Source organism: Lipotes vexillifer, unplaced genomic scaffold (genome assembly GCF_000442215.2).
Source record: "Lipotes vexillifer unplaced genomic scaffold, Lipotes_vexillifer_v1.1 scaffold680, whole genome shotgun sequence".
Taxonomy (NCBI): Eukaryota; Metazoa; Chordata; class Mammalia; order Artiodactyla; family Lipotidae; genus Lipotes; species Lipotes vexillifer.
Window position 1 is genome coordinate 79,878 of NW_006780838.1, and position 18,608 is coordinate 98,485.

The window sequence follows — 18,608 nt, forward strand, 5'->3', positions numbered from 1 at the left end:
AAATAGGAAGTACATACTCTGAGTAAAGGACAGGGCTTTCCTTAAATCTAATGGATGTATCTACTTGTAAAATATAGTTCATTGTCTTTTTTTCTTTTCGCCCTCCTCTTTTTCCCATGGACAAGTGAAAACTTTGTTTCCATTGGCCCCAGGAAGCCTGGCATTTCTATTACAGACACAGCTCTCCCGCTGTCCAAGGCTCTTACCCGTTAGAATTCCCATAATTTACTTTCTGTAATACGTAACAGTTGATTGCATTCCTTTTTAAAAAAAAATTTATTTAATTAATTAATTTTATTTAATTAATTGATTTTTGGCTGCACTGGGTCTTTGTTGCTGTGTGCAGGCTTTCTCTAGTTGCAGCGAGAGGGGGCTGCTCTTCATTGGGTTGCGTGGGCTTCTCTTGTGGAGCACGGGGCTCTAGGTGCGCAGGCTCAGTAGTTGTGGCTCGTGGACTCTAGAGCGCAGGCTCAGTAGTTGTGGCGCACAGGCTTAGTTGCTCCACAGCATGTGGGATCTTCCCGGACCAGGGCTCGAACCTGTGTCCCCTGCATTGGCAGGCGGATTCTTTACCACTGCACTACCAGGGGAAGTCCCTGATTGCATTCTTATACTGTAGTCCTTCTAGGAGACTGGGAATGAGACTGGGCAGTTTCCTCTTCTGGCCACTTTTTACCTGGTCGGCTATGGTATGATCCCATGGTTCTGGTGGGTCTCTCTTCCTCTTCTAAAACCTGTCCTTTATCAAAAGAAGGCTGAATACCTTTGTTATCTACAATTGATAATCAGATGAGGAATGGAGACTTCAAAGAGGACTTACCTTTTGAGATGGGATAAGTGAAACTGGAATATCAATTTCTGAAGCAGATGCTCTTTTACCAAGATGGGGGGGAAAAATACTTTGTCCCATGAACATGCATTTTGTTGAATTTAAATAGTGTTTTTATGTGTATTTCAGTAATTGGAATAACTGAAGAGTCAGTGTTAACATTTTTAAATTGAGCGATGTGGAAGAAATTGGTGCATTTCTTTTATTCTTACTTATGTTCAGGAGGAGGCTTTGGTCCCATAAGACAGTTAAAAATGATGGTTATATGTAGTTATTTACTACCATTCTTTTAGCAAACAAGCTTATAATTTTTCCTGTTAAAGTGTTTGATTGAGACACTCTAGCAAGAAGCTCTTTATTTATGTTTCCTCTCCAGTTGTCACATCCTAGCATCCATATTTTAAAAGGAAATGCTTTTAATTGACTAGGATGAAATTTTAAAAAATTGCTAGCCTCCTAATTGTTTCTGCATAGAGTCCTCATAGACTTGACCTGTCCAATTTTACATTTTTGAATCATATTTTTTAAAATTATTATTATTAGAGATTAGTGAAATCCTTATATTTATTTCCCTTTGAGATGTTAAGACTACAGAAGAAAAAGTTTTGACTTGACATTCATGAATAATAGTAGGAATTTTATAGAAACATACATTTTTATAATTTTGTGGCTAAAGTCAGGTTTGTGGCAGAAACAGTAAACAGTGACTGTTCATTTACATGATTAGAATTTAATACTTTACAAATAAATTTAGAGTGTAAAAATTATTTGTGCTTTGTTTTCATTACATTTTTTAAACCTTATCATAGGATATGATATGAGACAGTTTTATCTTCCATTTTAAATAGAATATCAATTGTATTTCTTCTTTATTAATAGTGTTTTGTGTTAACAGTATTTTCTAATAGTTTGAAATAATAAGTACCCTATTATTCTTTTGATCTAACATAATTAGTTGCAACTTGGTTAGTTCTTTAATAGAAGTAGAATTGATATGCTTACATAATTATAAATATGTTCTAGACAGTGCTTGTGTGGGGTAAAATGTGTTTGCATCAAGCGTTATATAGAAGCAGTATTCTGTTTGCATCTCCTTTTAAGTGGATGAGTCAATTCATGTAATAGTTTTTTCTTTCTTTCTTTCTCTCTCTCCACCCCCCCCCCCCCCCTCCTCTCCCTGACTCCTGGGTTCCTCTCATTTCCTTTCTCTCTTTCTTTCTTTCTTTCCTCTCTCTCTCTCTCTCTCTCCCCCGCCTCCCTCCCTCTCTCCCTTCCTCTCTCCCTTTCTCCCTCTCTCTCTCTCCCTCTCTCTGAATTTAGTTTCTGAAACCTTTCCAGCCTAACAAATTATTTTCAACGGGAATATAAAAATAAAAAGACATGCAGATACAAGCAGAGTGTTGCTGATTTGTGCCTGTGGATTGCTGCCAGCGTTGCCATCTGGCACATGCTTGTGTCAGCCCAGTAGGTCACCCTTAGGTTTTCGTTAACTGCCCGGATGCTTTCCCACCTTGACATTTGACATTTCAGAGTTAAAAATAAATAACTATTTGGAAAGCTCTTTTCATGTAGTGGTAAGTCATACATATGGAAACATGTTTGAAAAAAAGATTTCTCTCATCCCATTTCTTTATAAATGATTGAGTAAAAAATGGCCAATAATAGGTCTGAATGTTTCTCGTGGGAACAGGAGTGTAGATATCGGGTTTCATATTCTTGACTGCTTTGTCAAAGCTAATTTGTTCATGGTTTTTGGTTTAACCTTGCTTGAGCATTAATATAGCGTGGAGCATTGCAGCACTGTAGTCTCAGAGCTGTCATCACAATCTTTAATCTTTCTATCTCTCTCTCCTGATGATTAATCTTGATTTTTTTTCCTTCATAAAACCTCTTCAACTCTTTATATGAATATTAATAATCCTGTGTATTGATAACTTGTAGGTTCACCATCTTGTGGGTGACATTAGGGAATGTCTTTGAAAGCAGAACATCCCACGTGAACTAAAGCTAGAAGTTAGAAATAGAAAATGTGTCTAGCAACATATTGTAAATATGAGCCATCAGAATTCAGTGGTAGCATAGAGAAATAATTTTGCTGTGATTTTTTTTTTTCTTTTGCAGATGTATGTTGATCAGTCAATACTCGTATATTTATCAGCTGTGAATCCTAGCTATACCTAGTTATAATGACATTTTATATCTGTGGGTATTTTTCTTCATCAGTGATCTGAAGATAAAGGTTGGGGGCAGGCACATCAATGCTCACAAGTTTGTCCTGGCGGCCCGCAGTGACAGCTGGAGTCTGGCCAGTTTGTCTTCCACCGAGGAGCTGGACCTGTCAGGTGAGCCTCTGACGGGCTGGGGACTCAAAACTCCCAGCACAAGAGCCCTTGGCAGAAGGTTATGGTGTGTAATTTTGAAATATTTGTGGTTTAATGAACGTAGAATACTTTTCTTATAAATTGATGGGACCATAAACTAGTTAAATAATTAGTGAATCAGTAGGTTGTACTTTGTGGGCACTTCTGTTTAATATCTGGCTAATAAATCATAAATATTTGAGGATTCGGAGTATTCTTAGAATTTATAAAATATGAATATTTATCCAGAAACTCTTTTCATACAGTAGTATGTTATAAATATGGGAGCATGTGTAGAGAAAAATTTTTCTTCCACTCTAAGAAAAAGTCCTGCTGCTGTTCAGTTGCTTAAAATTTAATCATAGCTGCCAAAAGTACTTTTCCTGGTCTATAAGAACTGAATTCAGAAGTAACATTTATTCCAAAGAATAAGAATATTCTTTCTTTAACATCAAAGGATGACCATCAGTCTTCAGGATTTGAATAAGTGCATTGAGCTGTTTAATGTTATTATTTAATTGTTTTATGCCACAGTATGTTGTGTAGAATTTGGGTAAATATGGTGGTTAAGTAAACTTAAAAACATCGTTTTCAAAAGTTGATTTCAAAATTGCATTTTCACTTAGTACTTGCCTAACAGCTGCTTAAAAAAAAGTAAAAAGAGCAAATTTTGAATTTAATTCTGATATTAATAATCAAGAGAATTATAACGTGGTAAGGAGCATACCCAGGCATTAAGATATGAGTTACTTGCAGAAGTGATTGACTGTGTGGAAAGTCTGATTTATGTCTTTGTTCAAAAGGTTTGCCAATTCAGAAGGTACTGTTTTCCATGTGTAGTGTTAGGAACACTGAGATGATTATAACACCATCCTTGCCATACAGAGCTCATACTCTGTTGGAGGAAATGGGCTGTTAACAAATCATTTAAGGCCAGGGCTGCATATACAGTAGTATAATGGTTTTATGTCTAAGGTACAGAAGAGACTAACTTGGGCTGATAAGGAACGTGTCAGAGGTGGCTAATACCTGAGCAGTGTTGCACAGGTTAAATAAGCATTTATCTCAAGAATTTAGGGGGTAAATTGTCTAATGCTTCTCCACTGTGAGTGAACTCTGTCTCATGATCATTTCTAGGATTTAACCTGAGGTCCGTGATTCATAGCTGTAAACACACAAATATTCATACATGCATATACATGAGCATATGCATTCATGCCTATAACTAAAACATCTACTTGGGAAACGGTCTTTACTGGAAGGGCACCAGTCCACATGATTGAAATCTGAACAGTTTTTCTTTTTTAAAAGTAAAATCTTTTGAAGCCTTATATCTTTGACCTCATATGACATAATTATGGATAACTTTTATTTATTTATTTATTTATTTTTTAATTATTATTATTTTTTTTTGCATTACGCGGGCCTCTCACTGTTGTGCCCTCTCCCGTTGCAGAGCACAGGCTCCAGACGCGCAGGCTCAGCGGCCATGGCTCACGGGCCCAGCTGCTCCGCGGCATGTGGGATCTTCCCGGACCGGGGCACGAACCCGTGTCCCCTGCATTGGCAGGTGGACTCTCAACCACTGCGCCACCAGGGAAGCCCCCAATTATGGATAACTTTTAAAACCCATTGGATCATGAGGTGTTCTTCACAGTGCATGATAGGATCTTGATTACATGAACAGGTAGTTTTCAAAGACTAGTAGAGATAATAAAATATTGAAAATATTCAACTTTGTTAGAAAAAAGTTTAGAATAAGTTACCACCTTTTGATAGCTACAGTATCAGAAATTGATGATCCCGGGCTTCCCTGGTGGCGCAGTGGTTGAGAGTCCGGCTGCCGATGCAGGGGACACGGGTTTGTGCCCCGGTCCGGGAGGATCCCACATGCTGCGGAGCGGCTGGGCCCGTGAGCCATGGCCGCTGGGCCTGCGCGTCGGGAGCCTGTGCCCTGCGAGCCTGTGCCCCTCACCGGGAGAGGCCACAACAGTGAGAGGGCCGTGTGCCGCAAAAAAAAAAAAAAAAAAAAAAAAGAAATTGGTATTCTTGCACACTGCCAGTCACATTATAAATGGGTATGAAGGGTTTAGAAAGCAGTTAGACAGCTGAGCTATAAAATAGTCATACTTTTTTTTTTTTTAACCTCATCATCTGACTTCTGTCAGATGGATTCTGTTATAGGTAATTCAGACAGTGTAAATGTTTATCATGGTAAATGTAACTGTGAAATATTGCATACAACCAAAATGAATGAGTGGGAAAAATAAAATATGACTGCTCCCCAGAACAAACAAAATTATGTAAGAACACAGAAAATTGCATTAATGTATGAAAAGCTTAAACATTGAACTTAAAATTTTGCTTTTACTTTTTTAGTACATTAGAACATTTAAGAGCTGCTTTAACACTATCTGTGACTATCTGACCACAAGATTGGATCACTGACAAGCAGGAGATTTTCTAGAGTTTAGGAAGGTATAATGTTAATGCCTTTAAATGTCCCTGAACATGCCTCCTGCTGTAAAATAATCAGCATGGTTTGATCCGGGCTACAAGGTTTGCTTTCAGGAGTGAGCGGTTGCAGAGTCAATGTTTCTGGTGGCTTTGGTAAATCAGGCATCTACTAAGATAGCTGGTAGTGGAGCTTATGGTATCTTTTCTTTTCTTTTCTTTTTTTTTTGGCTGCATTGGGTCTTCCTTGCTGCGCGTGGGCTTTCTCTAGTTGAGGTGAGCAGGGGCTACTCTTCGTTGTGGTGCGCGGGCTTCTCATTGTGGTAGCTTCTCTTGCTGCAGAGCACAGGCTCTAGGTGCCCGGGCTTCAGGAGTTGTGGCTCTCGGGCTCTGGAGCACAGGCTCAGTAGTTGTAGTGCACGGGCTTAGTTGCTCTGCGGCATGTGGGATCTTCCCGGACCAGGGCTCAAACCCGTGTCCCCTGCATTGGCAGGCGGATTCTTAACCACTGCACCACCAGGGAAGCCCATCTTTACTTTTCTTTATAAAGTTTATCTTTGAAGCGTGTCTTCGAAGGGTTCAAAGGAAGTGGTTGCATTTGTGGACCTGTTCATGTTTGTGTGTCTTGAGCAGAGTCCTGCTGAGTTGCCTGGGTGGGCGTGGGTGTGATTACCTAAATCTGGGCTTGCAGCAACTGAAACTGCCTGAGAAGCCTGTGTGTTATACGATAACCTGGAAGCACTACTGCCCGTGGCTGCCTCGCGCCTGAGGGAGATTGGAAATAGACTCTTGTAAACAAGTGTATAAATAGCGTAAAAGCTGTGTTTTAAATGGTTGAACCTTTTCCACACTCATGAACTTAATAAAATCATTTTATGAATTTATTGGTATTTTGTTTCTTCAGAATTAGTCCATTAATATCACAAATGCTGAGTGGCAGGCACTTTTCAAGGTACTAGGGTTATAGCAGTGAACAAAATTAAATTCTTATTTGTATGGAACTTACATTCTTAGAGAGTGACATCCTAAGTCTCACATTTTCTTTGGAGGTTCTTGTGTAACTGATATTTCTTAAAATTTAAAATAAGCACAACTTTAATTCTATTAATTGTTATCAGAATTTTAGCACATGTTGATGAAGATACAGTAGGCATTATATACCAAGTGTTTAAAATGTATTTGGGTCATGAAAACATGAAAGTTTTCTTAAATCATACCTTGTTCAAAAAAGTAAAATATTGGGCTTCCCTGGTGGCGCAGTGGTTGAGAGTACGCCTGCCGATGCAGGGGGTGCGGGTTCGTGCCCTGGTCCGGGAGGATCCCGCGTGCCGTGGAGCAGCTGGGCCCGTGAGCCATGGCCGCTGGGCCTGCGCGTCCGGAGCCTGTGCTCCGCAACAGGAGAGGCCACAACAGTAAGAGTCCCGCGTACCGCAAAAAAAAAAAAAAGTAAAATATTTTGTGCTTGATGTGATGCAGTGACAAAGGCACAATCACTTCTGTAGGATTCTTGCCATAAATGCATGACCTCAATCTAATTATGGGAAAGCATCAAACTAACCCAAATTGAGGAACATTCCACAGAATAACTGGCCAGTATTACTCAAATATGTTAAGGTCATGAAAGACAAGATAAGATTAAGGAAGTGTTAGAGATTGGAGGAGACTAAGGAGACATCACATGAAATGCAGTGTGGTACCTCAGTTGGATTCTGGCCCATAAAAAGGACATTACTGGGATAGCTGGCAAAATTTGTAATTAGTTAATAGTACTGTATCGGTCCTAGTCACCTGGTTTTAATAATTGTGCTCTGGTTATGTAAGATGCTAATATTAGGGGAAGATGAGTAGAGGGCATACGGGAACTCTACAACTGTTTTGTTAAGTCTGAAATTGTTTCAAAATATAAAGGTAAAAAGTATAAATTTGCTTTTTATTTATTGGTTATTTTAAGTATAAAGATGTTTATAAAGATACTGACTGATCAGCTGGGAAGAGAAAGAATATAACTGTTAGCTCAACACAGTACAACAAATCTTGATGCACGGTATTTAACTTCTTTATGAAGTAAAGCAGTTTGCTTCAGGCTAAATGGTTTGTTTATAGCCTCTCTATAGCACTTCAGTAATAGCAGCTGACACTGAGCAGTTCCAATGCTGTAGAATGGCTGTTTTGAAGCTAGAATTTCTTGCATGCTTCCTCCAGCAAAGATCTTATGGTTCCCTGGCATGAGAGTTTATGGTGAGTCATTCAGCTTTCCTGGAATGTGTCCTGCATCCTGTCAAGCCATTCCAAAAACAGAAAGCATCCTCCTTCCCTTTTCGGTCCAGTTAGGAAAACTACACACCAAAGCACAGACCTGGGAGGTTGCACTCTGCAGTGTAAGGAGCATAGGGTCCCAGACTCTGTGCTCAGGCACACTAAGGTGCTCCAGCAAACTCACAGGGACAGTGGTATCTGTTAGATACCATGTGAACTATACTAGTTCTAGGTTGTTCAGTTTCAGTATTTTGAAGATATCTATGGTGGTTTAAAATATGTCCATAAATTATTTGTTATTCCTCCCTTCAAAGGAGGATCCTGATTCCATTCCTCTTAGGTATAGGCTGACTGAGCTTGTAATTGATAACATGTTACTACAGAGGTAGGTTCTTTGAAGGCATTGTGACTTCTTCCTTGCTCTGTCTTTTGGATTGTTCACTTTGGAAGAAGTTAGCTGCTGTGCCATGAGGGCACTCAAACAGCCTTGTGGCCTCCTGCTAACAGCTGAGACCCCCTCCCAGAGATTCTCTTAGCGCTTCAGATAATCTGTGTTATCTGTGGTCATGTCCCCTTACTCAACCCTAACGTGGCTTTTGTGTTTTTCTCTCTAATCTCTGTTTATGCTGAATTTGTCTGTGTGTTGGTTTAAAATAGTCTGCTTTAATAATAATCATAGGAAATTTTTGTATAGCAATTAACATGTGGTAGTTTACAGGTATTAACTCATTTATCTTTAGAATAACACTTTGAGGTAAGTACTATTGTTTATTCCCTCTTATAGATGAGGAATATATGGTCATCTACATATTGAGCAATATATGCTTCCATCTATTGGCTAGTGTAAATAATGTTGCAGTGAATATTGGTGTACAAATCTCTCTTCAGGAGCCTGCTTTCAGTTCTCTTGGGTACATACCCAAAAGTGGAATTGCTGGATCATATAGTAGTTTTATTTTAAATTTTCGAGGAACTATTTTCTATACGGTCTGCACCATTTTACATTTCCCCCAGCAGTGCGCAAGGGTTCCAGTTTCTCCACATCCTCACCAATACTTGTTGTTTACTGTGTTTTGTTTTGTTTTGATAGAGGCTATTCTGCCGGATGTGAAGTGGTAAAGACTTGTTCGTTATGTTTATTTTGCAGTAGTTTGCTGATGATGTATCTAGATATGATTTTCTTCTTGTTTAGGGTGCTCTGATCTTGAATCTAAAAATATAGGTCTGTCACCAAATTAGGAAAGGACCATCATTTCTTCATTATTTTTCTTCCTTGATCTCGTCTCTCTTTCTGAGACTCCAGTGACACATATACTAGACCCTTTGTTACTATCCAACAGGTCTCTTTGAGGCTGTCTCTTTTTTTTTTTCCTCCCAACCTTTTTTTTTTTCCTGTTCTTCAGATAGGATAAATTCTACTGATCTATCTTCAAGTTTACTGACTTTTTGCACTGCTGTTTTCATTCTGCTCTTAAGCCCACTGAGTGTGTTTTTTTAATACATATCATATTTTTCATTTCTATAATTTCTATATGTTTCTTATAGTTTATATGCTGAAAATTTTTCTTTTAATTTCAAGTGTGTTTTCCTTTACCTTCTGGAGCATAGTTATACTAGATGTCTTCAAGTCTTTCATAAGTTCAGTATCTGGGTCATCTTGACGTTACCATCTGTTGGTTATCTTTTCCCTTGAAAAATGGTCATACTTTCCGAATGTTTTTCTTTATCAAATGATTTTGAATTGTATCCTGGACATTGCCATTATGTTGTGTAGACTTTGGTCTTGTGTCATCCTCTGGAAAATGCTAAGGCTCCTTAGGTGCAAACTGCAGCTTCTGTTTCACCTTCTGTGGGTGGTGGTTCAAATATCACCTCAGTTCTTAAAGCTGGGCTAGGACTGTTCCGTGCATCAGTGGCTTAGAGGTGAGCCTGAGGCCTATGTGGCTTGTACACAGAATTAGGAGATCTCCTTCTCTGATTCTCTCCACTCTGGGACTCTCCCCTGACCCTTCAGTGCCCTAGGGGCTCCTTTTCCTGGTTCATCTGACCAGAAAGGTGGAGTTTGTATTGGAGTTTTAGGCATCCTCGTGGTCACTACAGCAGTGTTCCTCCTGGACAGGTCTACCCTCAGGACAAAGCCATAAAGGGAAAAAAAACAATGGAGAAGCTTGTCCAGTGCAATTGCTTCTTCAAGGTTTGCCTCCCCCTACAATTCAGATGCTTTTGTTTACTTCCAGAATCCTCTGGTAGCTGTTTTGGGTACACTGTCTACAGTTTTTAGCTATAATCAGTTAAAATAGCATATGGGTTGTCACACTGCCATAACAGAACTAGACCCTCTATACTTTTATTCCTTTTTGACACTGGGATTATTTAGAAGTATGATATGGGGTTTATTTTTATTTCCAAGAAGTTATATTTAAGGGTACATCCTTAAACTGACTAAAGAGGATGTTTATACTGATAAAAGATGCAGTCTATGGGAATTCCCTGGTGGTCCAGTGGTTAGGACTCGGTGCTTTCACTGCTGGGGCCCGGGTTCAATCCCTGGTTGGGGAACTAAGATCCTGCAAGTCCTGCAGTGTGGCAAAAAAAAAAAAAAAAAAAAAAGATACAGTCTATCATGATTTTTAAATTTTATTAGCTAAAAACTTTTTGTAAAGTGGATGAAGAAAAAAATAGTTGGAAACTCAAAGACAAACCAGGGTCATAGTAGGAGATTCAAAACACCTTTCTCAGATTTGACAGATTGAATAGAGGATTTAAGTAACAAAATTAATTTCCTCAGTATGCTTCATTTAATGGTTACTTGTGTACAGATAAGTTTATTCCCATTTTTTCCAAATGTCTTATAAAACATTTATTTAAAATCAGACCAAAAATAAAAAACCCAACTAGGTCACATAGAAAATTTCAAGTTCTCCAAAAGAAAATTCCAAAGTGTGACTGTATGCATCGTGGACTACAGTGAAGTCGGAAGGTTAGGTGTTACCTTCTTTTCATCCTTGCAGTCACAGATTTTTACCAGCTTCTGCGCTGGGCCTGATGAGGGGGTGACGGCTTCTAGCAGCAGATATACCAGGCAAGTCACGGATGCCAACTGGTTTCACTTCTCAGAGTCTAATCTTTTTAAAGGTAATTTCTGGTTTATGGGGTCATCTGACTTTTATAGCCAGTTGCTTACGTAGATTGGAAGCAGATAGACTGAATCACTTGCCTAAAAGTACACAGTTGGAAGCACATACCCTTCTGGTTCATTGTTCTCTGCCCACCTTATACCACGGGCTGCTTAGTCTGAGTCTCAAAATGGATCTATTCTCAGTTTATTTTGGAGATTAAGGGAAGAGTCAAGGCAGGAGTGGGAAAGTTTGATGATCACTTGGATCTTATTTTATTTGAAATTTTGAGGGCTTCCAGGACGTCCCTGCTGATGTGGTTTTTAAGAAAACTAGATTTTGGTTTATCAACCATACAGGTCAAATTTATTTGTTTGGACAGTTGGGGTAAGAGTTATTAAAGGAAACCAGCCAAATTTTAAAACAAAATTAATTAAAGAAACCACCACAGAGAAGATATTTGAGGGTTGTGGTGTTGGGGATGCTCTCATCATTAGGAATAAGCTATCTTTCCAAGTTATAAGGCTGTATGAGCCAAGTAGTGGTATATGGGCAGACCTCGGAGATATTGCAGGTTCAGTCCCAGACCACTGCCATCAAGAGCAAAAATTGTAACAAAGTGAGTCACATGAATTTTTTGTTTTCCCAGTGCATGTAAATGTTATGTTTACACATAGCCTATTAAGTGTGCATTGCCATTATGTCTAAAAGAACAATGTACATACCTTAATTTAAAAATACCTTATGGCTAAAAATTTCTAACCATCTGATAACACAGGGTTACCATAAACCTTCAATTTGTGAAAAAACACTATCTGCGAAGTGTGATAAAGTGAAGTGTAATAAAATGAGGTCTGCCTGTACACAGTTCTGGCATTTTTGGTGACTCTGGACAAATTGCATGGCCTACATATTTTCTTTTCATTAAGAGACTACTGAGACATTAAACCCAGTTTACAAAGCTAGCTTAGAATTTCACTGTTTCAAGATCTACTTTGTATACCTTAGACAGCTCAGTTGAAGTACGTCTTCAAGGAAATTGTTTAAAGAAATCAAATTAGATTTTCATCTGATTTTAAAGTGTTTTTCTCTGTCTTAAGGCATTTAAAAAAGTATTATTACTACATCGGCAGGTAAGAGAGAAAAGAAAAAAAAATAGACCTTAACCTAATCACTGTTAGCATGTTGATGCATTATTTTTCACTTTTTTTTCCTGCCAATTACACCTTTTTTTTTTTTTTTTTCCTTTTACTATCTGGCTACTTAAGGGGGTGATGGTGAATTAATGTGGTTGCAAGTTAATCAGGGGCCTTCAGTTTCACTCACTTGACATTACTCTCTTCAACCCTCTCCTCCCCACTAGCGTTGGAAGAGAAGGGGTTAGTAAGAACCGTTCAGTTGTTGCCTAATTACTAAGTTAATGGGATGTTCCTGTTGCACGTTCCACCTTTCCTAGGTAATCAAGAACTGAGTATAGTTTCTTAAACCTTAGCAAGCATCAAAGTCACAGGAAGGACTTGTTGAAACACAAATGCTGGGCCCCACTCTTATAGTTTCTTGACTCAATAGATCAGGGTGGGCCTGAGAATAAGACTTTCTAACACGTTCCCAGATGATGCTGATTGTGTTAGCCCAGGACCACAGTTGAGAACTATTGGTGTGTAGACCATGATTTTTTGAGTGATCCTCTGACCATCACTGACCTCCTTCTGATTAACCGAGAGTTGATTTTAGTTGAAATCATAATTTAGATATTTTACATTATGATTTTCATCTCAGGCATTTCCCCGAGTTGCTGTAAAGCATTTTAACTTAAAAAACTACACAAGTAATGCATGTTCATTAAATAAAAATCAGGGAGTAAAGAAGCTAAAAGAAAAATTAGTTACAAATTCCTCCAGGTCAATACTTTTAGTGTATATCTTTCCAGTCTCTCAATAGATAGACAGACAGACAGATGGACAGTCTCTCTGTGGTCATACCACCCAGAATGTCTTCGATTTTGTCTGATCTTGGAAGCTAAGTAGGGTCGGACTTGGTTAGTACTTGGATGGAAGACAGACACAAAACTGTGTGTGTGTGTGTGTGTGTGTATACACACATATATACACAAATATATCTAACAAAAAGTGAGACCATTTAATACATGTATTTTTAGTTATGTAGTTTTTTTACTTGCTATGTAGTGAGTATCTTTTTATGTTGAATATAGATCTAAGTAATTTTAATTGATGCATTTTCCAGTTTATACTCTAATTTATTTAATTAGTTCTCTTAAGAGTTTTGCTCCAGTTTTTCATTATTAAAAATAATACTGCATTGACTATCTTATGTTTCTCTGTATTTGCTTAGTTATTTTCTTAGGGTAATAATCTACATGTATGATTGCTGTGTCAAAGGTTATGCACTTCCCTGTCAGTCCAGTGGTTAAGACTCTGCTCTTCCACTGCAGCACGGCCAAAGGGAAAAAAAAAAAGGTTATGCACGTCTAAGAATCTTTGCTAGTCTGAGAAACAAAAAAAGTATTCTAGTTTAAGTTTATATTTAGTTATCAGTAAGGTTTATTGGCCATTTTATTTATCTTTGTGAATTACCTATTTATATCCATTGCTGATATTTCCATTGAGTGTCCATCTTCTCATTTTTATTTGTAAGATCTTTTTATTAGAATGTAAACTCTTTGCCATATGTTTAAAATAGTTTCCCCCAGTTTACTTGACTTATATCTTTTTTTTTTTTTTTTTTGCGGTACGCGGGTCTCTCACCGCTGTGGCCTCTCCCGTCGCGGAGCACAGGCTCCGGACACGCAGGCCCAGCAGCCATGGCTCACAGGCGCAGCCACTCCGTGGCACGTGGGATCTTCCCCGACCGGGACACGAACCCGCATCCCCTGCATCGGCAGGCGGACTCTCAACCACTGCGCCACCAGGGAAACCCTGACTTATATCTTTCATAGGTTCATTTCCCCCACCTACTGCCCCGTGCAGAACTTTTAACACTTTTCTGGAGTCAGATGGTACCCAAAATGCTTAATTACCATTTTTAATGGCTGTGTGATATTTCTTTGAGCGGGGTCTACCAGAATTTAGTTTATTATCCTCAACTTTTAGGGGTCCTCAAGAAGGCCTGAGTATGTCATCTGTGCTTTGTTTTCAAAGTTCTCCTACTTCCTTTCTTTAACCAGATGCTAACCCTGAGGTGACCATGACAATGCTTCGCTGGATCTATACGGATGAGTTGGAGTTCAGAGAAGATGATGTGTTCCTGACTGAGCTGATGAAACTAGCTAATCGGTTTCAGCTACAGCTCCTTAGGGAGAGGCAAGTCACAGCAGATATATTCAAGCACCTCAGATGGTGGTGGCTGAGCTTTAATTATGCCAAGCTCTGGGAAAACAGCTGCTTCTGCTAATGTAAATAACTTTTGCAAGGTGTTCTTTTAAACGCAATAGTGGGGAGAGAATTTTATCTCCCTTGCTTTGTGTTATCTTGTAAGCTAAATTTTGCCAAAGCTTTTAGGTATTCTCTTTTCTTTCACTGGTTTATTACCTGAGATTACATAGCTGTGTGAACTGATGAACTGAATATGAAATAATATAATCCAATGTCCAACGCCTCAACTTTCTCTCCTATACCATTTCCTTTTGACATTTTATTCTACTTTCTGATATATCTACTTAGAAGGAGTTCTTGGTCATATTCTCTTGTTAGAAACACATTAATGACTAAATTAGTACATGAGAATCTGCCTCAGTAAGTTTCATAGTGTTTCTGAGGTCTCACTTCATTTGTTAACTGCTTTTTAGGTTCCAAGGAGATAGCCTCCTATGTTTTTTATATTGCATTTTCTCTGTTGCTCTCCCGAGTTGGCCTTTATAACAACAGAAAACAAAACGTTCACCAGACGATACCAAGCAAAATGCCCTTTAGTTTTTGTTGGAGATATGGCGCTTGGTAGTCAGCTTGGTAGATGGAGCATCTTTTTATGTCACTTAGTACTCTTTTGTATTCTGCATGCGTGAAGGAATGGCTTTTTTCCTGGGTGGGTGGAGAGGTAGTTTCAGCTGTCAGGAGGCGTTCCACTTGTTGTGTTGCCCTCAGTGAGTCAAGAGAGGCCTTGCTCCTAGAGCTGCTTGTTCTGTTTTCATTATGAGGCTGATGTTTCCCCTGAGATGACCCACTGTGCCCCACATGAGACAAGTACACAGGTTACTCCTGACTATCTGTGATTGATGTGGGCTTGAGTGCATTTTAATACCTAAATCCAATAAGTAAAAAAAAAAAACCAAACAAGCAGGTCTGAGGTTTGTAGGTACATATAGTATTAGGTTAGCAAAGATAACTTTACTGTCAGGGCCTTTCTTTGGGTGAATTTTTGAATCATCTGAGAGTGAAATGAGAATAATTTAAATTAGATTGAGTGTGATTTATATCTACTTTTTCCCCCCCAGATTTCCTGAGTTTTCTCCCATTGACCTTGTCAGACTTGCTTGTAAATTAAATTGCTTTGATAAAAGTGCCCTGCAGTTTGGAGTAGTTTAGATAATTGTAATCTGTTTAATGGATTCTTTAATTAGAATGTTTGTTGTTTATTGACTGATGAGGCTTCATAACTGTCAACATTACCACATGCTCAGTGTTGTATTGTTGGATGTGGGCACTAAGTTTATCTGTCATGGCTTTGTTAAGGGCTGGGATGGAAGAGACCCAGTAGCAGGTTCAATTGTTGGCTTTTGAAAGGTCACAGAGCGCCCACTGCTGTCTTCAGGAGAAATTACACATTTGAAATAGTAAGTGAAAGGGCCCCAACACAAATGTGTGCAGTTAAATGTGAAGCCGGTGTTGCTCATTTTTGTAATGTAGGGGTCTTGGTGGTTTGGGAATGCTATCACCAGTTTGATGAAAAGGAAGTTTTGGGCATAAGCATTATCAGGAAAATACTCTTAAAAAAGGAGAGAATTAATGGTGTATGCTAACAACTGACAGTTTATATAATTTTTTCCTGATTATTAACTACATATTCAGTTCATGGTATTTAGAAAGTATAGAATGATATAAAGAAAAAAAGTAAATCATCTGTAATTCAACCACTGTTAACCTTTTGTTGTTCATTCAGTAATTTTTCTGCCTCATGTTCACACACAGGATTGATAAAAAACTAGACAGGAGTTTGTGGGACGCTTGAGTATATGCTTGACTTTGTACTTTAAAAATCAGGTTTATCATTTTTGTGCATCTGTGTCCTTTTTGTACTCTAAAATTAAAAACATGTATTAACAGCAACAAAATCCCTTTAGAGGAAAGTTAGTCTGCCTTGCTACTTTTCAAAGAGAAGATATGAACTGAGAATCTGAGTTTTAGATATAATTACATGTTCTTCAGTTGTGTAAATCATGTCAGTTACTATTTATAGGCTATCCAAATAGTGAATGGCACTCTGGGGATCCCAGAATTTAGTGAAAATGAAGTGTCTGCCACTTGTAACAAAACATCTGTCTTCATGAAACATAGTTGAGTATCTTGATGCAGTGTATTTTGGCAGTAGTAAGGAGGGGAATAGAATTTTCAGACTCTCAGCATTTGTCTGTAAAAATGCTTTGTAAAGCCAGAACTCCCTGAGATCACACCATGTTTTAGGACATGAGGATATATGTCATTGTACAAGTGGTAAAAGTTTCACATACCTGAAAAGAGGACTTTTCTCCTGGAATGCTCTGATTTCATAGCCTGGGTCAGAATAACTTCAAACATTGCTGTCAGTCTGCTAATAGTTTGGGGAAACTAGTGGTGCAGATAGCAGAGGCTCAGAAATAGAACATTGTTATTCATTATTATAGTAACTTATTTAGATATTGTGACAATTTGATTTAAAAGTGCCCTGGGGGAGGTGCTTCTTCACACCAAGCTGTGTAGCTTAAAGACAAAGCACTTAAGTACAGGTCTTGGAATAAAATGGGTGCCTGCATTTACTGCCAGATGGAGAAATGGCCTCAGGTCTCATTTGTGAGGTTTAGAGAGTTTGTTGCCCCTTCTTCCCGGGTCTTTCTCATGACTTTCCTCCTCTCCTCCCCCATCTCCCACTCTCCACTTGGTATCCAAACCTCACCTGTTAGAATTGGGAGTTAGCCGCTAGCCAGTCAGTTATTCTTATTTATAGTAGTACTGAAACCCATTCTTATTAGTTATTAAATTATGCAGCTTCCTTGAGAAGGACCTCAGCTTGCAAGCAAGCATACCTCCTATGTACCTCAGACTGTGCAAGGCTTACATAGTTTTCCTCTATCTTGGAAAACACACAGAGATCCCCTAAACCTCTGAGATAGAGTATTGTCTTACAGGGGAGGAGGTGGGGTCACAGGGAGCTCGTGTAGTTTGGCCCCTCAAATTCCGTGGGCCTCAACTCAGGTCTTTCTTACCTCACGGTTCACTTTGCGTTCAGCACTGTATGCTGCCCTTGTGATCAGAACATGGTTTTTGTGGGAGCTGGGGACAGAAGCAGTGGTGGGGTGTCAGGGAATGCCTGATGCCATATTAGGCCTCTCGACTGCCCTTGGAGGTGAACCTGATTTGTAGGGAGATGTTCAGGCAAAGGAGATGGGAGGGCCGTGTCACCTGCCTCCTTCCCCCGGGCCCTGTGCTGTGGAGACCCACCAAGGTTTCCAGGAACTCTGGGGCAGTGGAAGTGTGGGCCTTCCCAGTGCTACATCTTCTAGTCTAGGACATATGCGTGTGCCTGCTTTGTGCTGCCAGAGGCCTGCGTGCAGCCCCCTCTTCCCCGACGTAGTTGGGGCTCTCTTAGTGACTGTGAGAGTCTTGTTATTGTTGCTGTTGTTGTTGTCATGTTGTTACCAGGCTCTATGGGACATCCGTTGTAGCCAGTTCTTCTCTGTCTGGTGTACTATAGTTTGACTCTTAACTCAATTGTTTCTATACATGATAGACTTTTAAAGTGGGTTTTCTAAAATCAGCTTTATTGAGTTATAATTCACATATCATATAGATCACCATTTGGGGAAGACTTTTAAGGAGGTGTTCATTTATTGAGGCATAGAGCCTCATATTTGAAGTGATTTCTAAGCCACACTGGTTGCATGACAGAGTTGTGCTCGTGGGAACTGCAAACGTGTCCCATACAATTAAATATCAAAGGACTGAATTTGATGCATTGAGTGTTTGATATTACAATTGCCTGTGTGGTATGATTACCAACTTTCATGTGATTACTTTCAAGGCAGTTGGGGGGTTATGCTTAACATATTTATTTACAGATTATTTTGGTTCTGACCAGAATGAGCAATATAATAATGAAATTCTAGGACTTATAAAACATAGTGGGCTTCCCTGGTGGCGCACTGGTTGAGGGTCCGCCTGCCGATGCAGGGGACACGGGTTCGTGCCCCGGTCCGGGAAGATCCCACATGCCGCGGGGCGGCTGGGCCCGTGAGCCATGGCCGCTGAGCCTGCGCGTCCGGAGCTTGTGCTCCTCAACGGGAGACGCCACAACAGTGAGAGGCTCGCGTATCTCAAAAATTATTTAGATATTGTGTCACAATATCTAAAAAAAAATGAATTGTAGCTGAGTTACTATATATGT

General features: G+C 39.3%; 1 protein-coding gene across 1 annotated transcript in view; it reads left to right on the top strand.

The window, feature by feature from the left end:
* Positions 1 to 18,608, top strand: part of ANKFY1 (ankyrin repeat and FYVE domain containing 1) — a 68,175-nt gene that overhangs the window by 13,164 nt on the left and 36,403 nt on the right. Inside the window, exons 3-4 of the mRNA XM_007454250.1 lie at positions 3,053 to 3,171; positions 14,200 to 14,335. Of these exons, the coding sequence (XP_007454312.1) occupies positions 3,053 to 3,171; positions 14,200 to 14,335 (255 nt within the window). The remainder of the gene's footprint in view (positions 1 to 3,052; positions 3,172 to 14,199; positions 14,336 to 18,608) is intronic.